An 8,399-nucleotide genomic window follows, 5' to 3' on the forward strand; every position below is an offset into this window, starting at 1 on the left:
GCTGCTTCCTTTGCAAATTCTAATAGTAAAATGTAATTCCAGTAAGGCCTTTTGGTAAGAATTTCAATTACCACATTTTTTTGTGAAATACAAACAATAATTTAAGAGCATGCAGACATCACTGAGATAATATGCATAACTGATATAGGTAGCTGTCATGTAGATATGCTGGAAACCTCACTCAGGCTCTCACAAGGATTCCTCTGCCTATGGACATTAAAATAAGAAAAGTAACCTATATACAGAAAGAAGGTTTCGTTCCCATTAACATTCATGAGGCTGAGCAGCTAAAGTCCTACACATCAAGTAGGAAATATATTCTTTGTCTTCTGATGAGAAAACGTCTCAATGATAAATAGCTACAGAAAGGAGAGTCACCAGGCCAACAGCACACGGAACAGCTCTGACGAACTTTTTTGTGGTCTTCTGTAGCTTTTTATGGCACTGTGGAGCATAGTGCCTATCCCCTCAAATAAAAGACCAATTCCTAACCTTCGCCGACGAGCTTCTTAATCAAAAACCAGACCCCTTGAAAATAACTTAGAACAAAGTTTCAAAGCCTTCATAAGATTCTGAAAAGAAGGGTTTTGCCTCAGCATCCGGGCTGCTCGTGCCTAAAATGCACCTTGTAGTAAGAGCATGGCCATCGAAATGCAATGCTCGTGATGTCAACATTTTTTAATTTTAAAGAAAAAACAATGAAAACGATACAGAATTTCAAAACAAGATAGTAGGAAATTAGCAATGATTAATGCATAGTATAGTTATCTTCAAAGTACCTGCTAGGATTATAAGCTATAGGTATGCAAAATTGATCAAACAATGTAAGCACAAATCAATCTTTCAAGGACCTAATACAAATTAGTATAATTATCTTAGCTTTCTTGTGTGCATATATTTTTTCTTTCAATAGATTCTTAAAATACTTTCCATTCATTTACATAAATTCAAAATTTTATCACACTCATTTAGCAACTTTGTGTGAAAAATTTTATATGAAGTTCTTATCTCAGAAACTAATACGCCGGGGGCTTGCAGGTTAGCTCAGTTGTTTAAACCGCCTGCTGGAGCAAACTCAATCAGGCGCAGGGGACCGTCGTTCGATCCCCAGCTCCGCAATCGCACAGCCTTAGACAGACACACAGACAGACAGGCACACAGACAGGCAGACAGGCAGGCAGACAGACAGGCAGGCAGACACGCAGGCAGACAGAAACTAACATCGCAAAGAATTCAAGCAATGACTATCAGTGAAAATGGAAAGCGCTCGGGCGCACGTTCTCAATGCCGCGGCCGGCCTCTAGGCGGCAGCCTTCTCTCGCCCCTGATCGCCAAGCCCGCGCCCACTCGGCTGAGCGGCCTGGCCCGGAGCAGCCTGCACCTTCCTGCGGGCGCGCGGCCTGAAGAAAACTCCCATTTTTCCCAAACAGAGAAATGCACGACGGCTGTCCCCTGTCCCACAGATCCTCAGGACCACCCTCTCGGCAGTGCACTTGTGAGGGACAGTCTCCGCCAACCGTGCAGTCTGCAAACCGCCAGGGGACCAGAACCCGCGCGGGAACCAGAAGCTCAGAGGAGTTTCCCCCTCCCCCGGAGATGAGGAGGCGGGGCCAGGAGCTGGACTGGGGGCGGGGCTTGGAGTCAACGGCCCCCCCGCCGTGATTTAAGCCCCGCCCCGCGCCCTCAGCCTTCCAGGCGCCTGCGCGCCAGGCTGGGCCTGTGGTTGGCGGTCCTGTTCAGGCTCACCCTCGCGCCCCGCCTCCGCCCTCCGCCCCCGCCCCGCCCACCACCGCCCACTTGACGCGATGACGCACCGCAGGTTTGCGGACGTGGCGGCGGCGCACTGTCCTGAGGGCAGGGACGCGGGCGGCGTCGCGCTCTGCGCCGACCAGGGACTCCGTCATGAACTGCGTGGGGTCGGCGGCGCCTGCGGCGGCCCTGGTATCCGTTCCCTCGCTGCGTGTTCCCCGCTAACGGGCCAGGTGAAGATGGCGGCGCGAGGTGCGGTGCGCGGGTCCGGGCCGGCGGGGTTGGATGCAGCCTCGGGTTCCGCGCGAGGTGAGGCCCGGCGGCGGCGGTGGCGGCTGCGGGGCTCGGTGTAGGTCCGCGGTCCGCCCAGCGCCCAGAGACCGGCAGGACCTTCGGAGCCGGCCCGAGCTGTGTGTCACACCGATTGGGGGTAAACTGAGGCTCGGGAGCGACTCCCTCCTCCCAGCGGGGCTCCGGGGCCTTGCCGCCCAACTTTGGGTTGTCGTGGATACCCGAGACCCGCATCTCGAGCGCGTCGCCCAGGTGTGATGCTGGGCTAGAAAAACATGAGATTTCGTCGTTGCTGGGATAGCAGGGAAAGAAAGAAGAACCAGGCGTGAGAAGTGGAGGGAGAGGGATGCTTTTAAAAACCAGAGTGGCCCCTGGGGGTTCCGGGGGCTGTGGTTCTGTCCTAGTGCGTAGGTCCTGGGCTCTGGGTCTTTCCCCCCTTGCCCTTGGCCGGTAGATCCCAGGCAGGCTGACACCAGCAGCTGTCACTGACTGCGTGCGTGGTTCAGGGTGTCTGGAGAACCCTCTTCAGGTGCAGACTCAGCCGACGGCAGCCTTTTCACCTAATGGTTTTTGTTTGGGCCACTCGTGATGAAGGTAACAATCAGGCTTCTTGCGGTTCCCTGAGGAGGGATTCGTGCCTTTTTCCAGTCCATGGAATCAGAGATTACGGTAAAGAGGACTGTGACACATGGATAGCTCTCTTTAATTCAATGAGTGTCAAGTTAGAATAGTAACTATACTTCTTGGTGATAAATAGTGTAGAACCTCTGGGAGCAGTTGAATAATCTACTTAATATATAGCTGTTAGTATACTAATAGAATCTCTTGAGTTTTTAAAGCATCACAGCACTGACATAGAGCAGGATTAGAAAGTGGCTTTTCAGGATTAAATTCAGTTGTATGTAATAGTTTGAAAAAAATTTTTAAGTATGTCCCTACCTAGAGAACATTGTGTTGTCAGTTTTACAAATTCAGACTTGAGTATTTCTTGTTTTGTTTTGGCTTTTTCCTTCCCCTTTCCACTTGGTCCTCATCCTTAGTGTTCAAGGCAGAATTGAGTCTTCAGGACATCATTTTGCTTTCTTGGTTTCTGTAATACTTATGTGGTTTCTTCATCCTCTGAAAACACTTTCTGTCCTTCCAGCCAGATCCTCTCCTCTATCTTCACCAAGGTGCTGAGTTTTGAAATTCTTTAGCCTCAGTCTTGGGCCTTCTTTTCTTCAAGGTTTAGTGAGAGGCGTTTATTTAATGACTAGGTAATCTCGTCTATACTAGCAGCTGCAATTTCACCTTTGTGCAGCTTAGTCATGACATTATATTTCTCACTGAAACCTTTCCTCTGGTTGTCACTATATAGCTTTCTGTCTGAAAGACAGTGCTTTGTGCTGGCCTTGGAGACTTTTGTACATGCTCCCCTCCTAGGTTCCACCTCTTGGGGAAAGCACCGCCTTTACTCAGTCAGGCAAATTGGAAATCTCTGCAGGCTCTTTAACTTTTCTTTTCATATCTGAGCTACATTAAAGTTCCAGTTAGGTTTGATCCCCAGCCTACAGTGACACCCTTGCCCCCAGGGCAGGCTGAGACTGCAATTGAGACTGGGTGTGGTGGCGCACACCTGTAATACCAGGTTTTGGGAGGCTGTAAACAGGCAGATCATTAGAGTCCAATCTAGTAGTGAGACCCTGAACACCCTGTAGATCTTTCTCTAAAATAAAAAAAAAAATTCCAATTATTTATCACCGAAATGCCTTTTATGTTTTACATTGTTTATAACAACTGAAAGCAAGCTGTCATCTATACTTGATGGCAGAGTTTGAATTTGAGGTTCTTGCATTTGTTTTTAATGAGACTAGATCTACTTGATGAAGGTGTTGAGGGTGACTATGCAAGTAAGTGCGAAGTGTTCATTGATAACAGTTTTTAAGTTAAACCAGTTCTCACTCGTCTTATGATGTTTTCACTAAAGTATTAATGGTCACTGAAAATCTCTTCGGTCTTTATGGACCATATATTGAATCTGAAGAGGAATCTTAATTTGGATGAAAAGCTTTCAAGGGAAGAAAACTTGGCCAAGAGCAAACCATGAGCTATAAAGAAGTCACATATTACACTAAGTAGAGATTGTGACCAAGGTAAACAGTGTTGTGATGCTTCAGTCCCTTGTAAGTTTACAATGCAGAGCAAACGGAAATTTCATGGAAATATTTTGTACGTGTGTATAAAATATATTTTGACATCAGGACTCTTTTAAGTTATAGATATGGACACAGATTTTTAAGACATCTAAAACATTATTTTCCTAATTTCTTCACATTCTGAGAGTATGTTGAACTCGACTTTTGACCTCCTAACACATAGCAGTGTGCTTGGGTAAGATGTGGTTACCTCACATTGTGCGAAGCTGTGCGTTACCACTTCCTCCTGTGCTGGGGTCTTGCCTGCAGAGCATTTTTTGCACTTCAGCGTTTGGAAACCTAAAGTTTGAAATAACTCAAAGCATTATTTAAATAGTCTAGGATGTGTATAAATCAGTCAAATGAACCAGCTACATACCAAAGTGGTCTGCTTTCTTTCTCTCCCCTTCAGACTTCAACGTTATGGCCGGGAGGCATCCGAATCGCAGTTTTCCTCTCCCTGGAGCACAGTCTAGTGGTTTGGACAGTGCTATTTTGGAGGAGGATGCCGAAGTGTATGAGCTTCGATCCAGAGGGAAAGAGAAAGTTCGAAGAAGCACATCAAGAGACAGACTTGATGACATTGTCTTACTAACAAAAGACATACAGGAAGGAGACACCTTAAACGCAATAGCCCTTCAGTACTGCTGTACGGTAAGCTTTAATTTGTTTTATGTAATGTCCAGAATAAATTATTCGTGCATTAGCCCAACCCAAGTGGGAATAAATTCCATGTGATTTCATCATATTCCTTTTTTCTATTCTTACCCTTTACATAGAAATCTATATGATATTGATAGATATTAATTTTTTCAAATTTTAAGTAAATACTTTAATTTCTGTTTATCTCTGAATATATTATCTTAAATATTGAAAAATACCCAAATACATTATCTTATTTTTTTACTTTTTTTTCGTAGTACCAGGATTGAACTCAGGACCTTGTGCTTACCAGCCAAGCTCTTATTTTACTGAGCTATCTCCCTGGCCCCTACATTATCTTATTCATGTAGTAAGAGGATGTAGATTATAAGGAAAAGTATTTCTCTGTCCCAGGTCCTTAGATAGCCAGTGCTGTTTCTTGGTGCATTTCTTTCTGTAGCTTTTTTTTTTTTTTTTTAGCAGAACCAGGGATTGAACTCAGGCCCTTGTGCTTGCCAGGGAAGTGCTTATTCCACTGAGCTATCTTCCCAGCCCCTCTTTCTGTAGCTTTGTATCTGTAAATGTTATATATATTTATAGATATATACTTAGGCTGTGGTTCATTTTTTAAAAATTTGGTGTATACTATCTATGTTACTCTGCCACTTGAAGTTTTCATTTCTTTTTCTTTGTTTTGGTACCAGAGATTGAACTCGGGACCATGTGCTTGCTTGCCAGGCGGGTACCCATGCCTCTGAGCTGTCTCCCCAGCCCCTTCATTTCTTTAGTATACCATGGACAGCTCTCGTAGTCATCCCTCAGAACTCTATTGATTCTAACTTTTTAAAGTAGCTATATAAGGGGCTGGGGAGATAGCTCAGCAGCTTAAGCACCTGCCTGGCAAGCACAAGGGCCTGAGTTCAATCCCCAGTACCACAAAAAATAAATAAATAAATAAATAAATAAATAAAGTAGCTGTATAGTAATATATGGACATACCAAATTTATTAAGTGATTCCTCTGTTCCTAACTAATCAGAATTTTCTGTTTCATATTACACAGTGACTAGCATTACAATCATAGCTTGGGTGGTGGTATCTACTTTCTTTTAGGTAATTCCCAAAAGAGGATTTACACTATATAAAAAGAAAAGACATTTAAAGAGCAATTGATACTAAACTCATTTTACTGTGTCATGTCCATCCTGGGTCCTTAGCAGAATATATTGTCAGGCAGATGCATTGATATTTGAGCTGATTTAAAACTGGTTTTCTAACTTAATGTTCTCATACTGTCAACCCAATAGAATTTAAATTTATCTACTGTCTATCTCCTTGTATATTTTTAAGTGAACTTCTTAAATGCTCCCTAACGGCTTGAAATAATTACAAAGGATATAATTTCCAGAATGTTGACATTATTGATATTTAAAAATAAGACTTTTAGACTACTCCTTAAATATGTCCATGGAATTCTATTCTATTCTATTTCATTTTATTTATTTTGGTACTGGGGATTGAACCCAAGACCTTGTACTTGCCAGGCAGGCACTTAGGCCGTTGAGCTATCTTCTGGGCACATAGCATTCTAAATATTGCAAGAATTATTACCTGGAATCCTCACTTAAAATGTATGTGTGTGTATGTGTGTGTACAAGTAGAAATTATGTGTGTGTGTTTATGTGTAAAAACTCTATATTTAATAATGTGAAATCCTGTATTGTTACTTTTCCTAATATTTTTATCTTCCTGCAGAACCTTTCATTATATGAATTAAAAAAAAAAATTTTTTTAAATGTATTTGGTATAGAGTCTCACTACACAGCTTGAACTTGTAGTAACCCTCCTGTTTTCAGCCTCCCCAGAGCTGGGATTACAAGTGTATACCACCATGCCTGGACTCCATTACCGGTGGGGCATACAGTATCGAGGATCAAATCCTGGTCCCTGCACTTGCTTGAACAGACACTTAGTCTGCTGAGCCATCTCACTGGCCTAAAATATTTTTATACTTGGAAACCTTTTACATATTATTTATGCTACTATGCAATATGAGATCACTGAGAAATAAATGGCTGAATGTGTCTTGGGTCAGAGAAGCAAGGCCAGAAGCAGGGCAGAGATCAAGAGGGTGGTGCAGTGGCTCTAGTGGAGAGTGACTTAGCTTCCCTCTGAGGCACCTGGCAAACACTCTTAGGAGAGAAATTTGAAGAACTGTTTTAGTGATTAAGAATAGGTCGTAAGTCTAGTGAAGCAGAGAAAGTGTTTTGCGCATGTGACAGTCATGTGGAGATGTCAAGGAAGAAAATGGGAAATAGCAGAGAGAGTTTAATAGTTTTTTTCCAAAATGGGTGGCACAGATTGACTTGAGATGAGGGCTTTGGGCATCTTATATAATAGGAGAACCACTCGTGAGGCTTAACCCTAGAGAAACAAACCTGTGGAGGACCTCACTTGTGAATCCAGTAAAGAGGTTGTTGGAATAATTTAAGTGAAGATGATGAGGACTACATTAAAATCTGTGTCTGTGAGAGAGCAGAAGCTTAAAGAAAATACGTTTGGGGAAATCACAGGGTACATGAGCTGATTCATCATTTGAAAGGAAGAATTATGAAAACTGGTTAGCTTAGGAAAGGAGAATGGGCTTGGCTTAGCTGGTGGGAAAGTTGATCCAGCAGAAGTAGGGGATTAAGAGACGCAGGCTCCCTTTTGATGGGAGGTCAACTAGCAATGGATGACTAACCTTACAAAAGGGTTTGTCATTATTTTAGAAATACAGTAAATAGTGCTGTACTCCACCTATAGCCTTAAGAATTATTAAGAATGTGTCCATTATAAAAGTGATGAAAGGAATAAAACAGGGCAGGGTTGGAATCCTACATGTAACCAAGGAAGTTGGCAAGCAGAAAACACTCAGATGATCTAGGTGGAACCTCACCCGTGGAAGCCTGATTCAGAGTGTTCAGTAATCACTAGCAAGAATACAATACCAAACGAAAGAGCATCTGAAGAGAAGGAGTTCAGGCTTTGGGGGTTGTCAGTGAATCTTCATTTGCTTTTTAAAAAAAGGGTTCCAAAGTAATAAGAGGACAAATAGCCCTTATGTTTACTGTCTCATCTCTAAGTAATAGCCCTCTTCATCCACTGCTCCACACAACTCTGCTAGAGAATTTTCCAGCATTCTGCTCTTCATTGATCACTAATCTACACCTGATTTTTCTCTATCACTTCCTCCTAAAAACTCTGCTTGATGTCCTGTGTTCTGTCCTTTGCTGATTTTCTTATTAATAAATAGTGACAGCTAATATTTATATGGCATACTATAGATCACTGTACCAGTGAGTTCTGCAGACATTGTAATTTATTAAATATCTACCCTTACTGGATAAGCTAGGTGGTTTTGTTGCTGACATCTTGCAGGTGTGGAACCTGGATGGCAGAGAGGTTAAATGGCTGTCCCAAAAAAGGAACCCTTCTCCACTGCTGGTGGGAATGTAGACTGGTGCAACCGTTATGGAAATCAGTATGGAGACTCCTTAGAAAA

The 8,399-nt window shown here is 43.0% G+C and overlaps 1 protein-coding gene across 5 annotated transcripts in view; it reads left to right on the forward strand.

Annotated features, from left to right (window-relative positions):
• The first annotated feature begins 1,835 nt into the window (after window positions 1–1,835).
• The window catches only part of Lysmd3 (LysM domain containing 3), an 11,661-nt gene continuing 5,097 nt past the window's right edge, over window positions 1,836–8,399 (forward strand). For 2 of the 5 annotated variants that reach the window (XM_023704180.1, XM_023704181.1), the window contains exons 1-2: window positions 1,836–2,058; window positions 4,627–4,868. In XM_023704180.1, the coding sequence (XP_023559948.1) occupies window positions 1,989–2,058; window positions 4,627–4,868 (312 nt within the window). In that variant the 5' untranslated portion in view covers window positions 1,836–1,988. The remainder of the gene's footprint in view (window positions 2,059–4,626; window positions 4,869–8,399) is intronic. The other 3 variants (XM_023704178.1, XM_023704179.1, XM_004644068.2) reach the window with 3 other exon arrangements.

The sequence above is a fragment of the Octodon degus genome, unplaced genomic scaffold (genome assembly GCF_000260255.1).
Source record: "Octodon degus isolate 3935 unplaced genomic scaffold, OctDeg1.0 scaffold00190, whole genome shotgun sequence".
NCBI classification, from domain to species: domain Eukaryota; kingdom Metazoa; phylum Chordata; class Mammalia; order Rodentia; family Octodontidae; genus Octodon; species Octodon degus.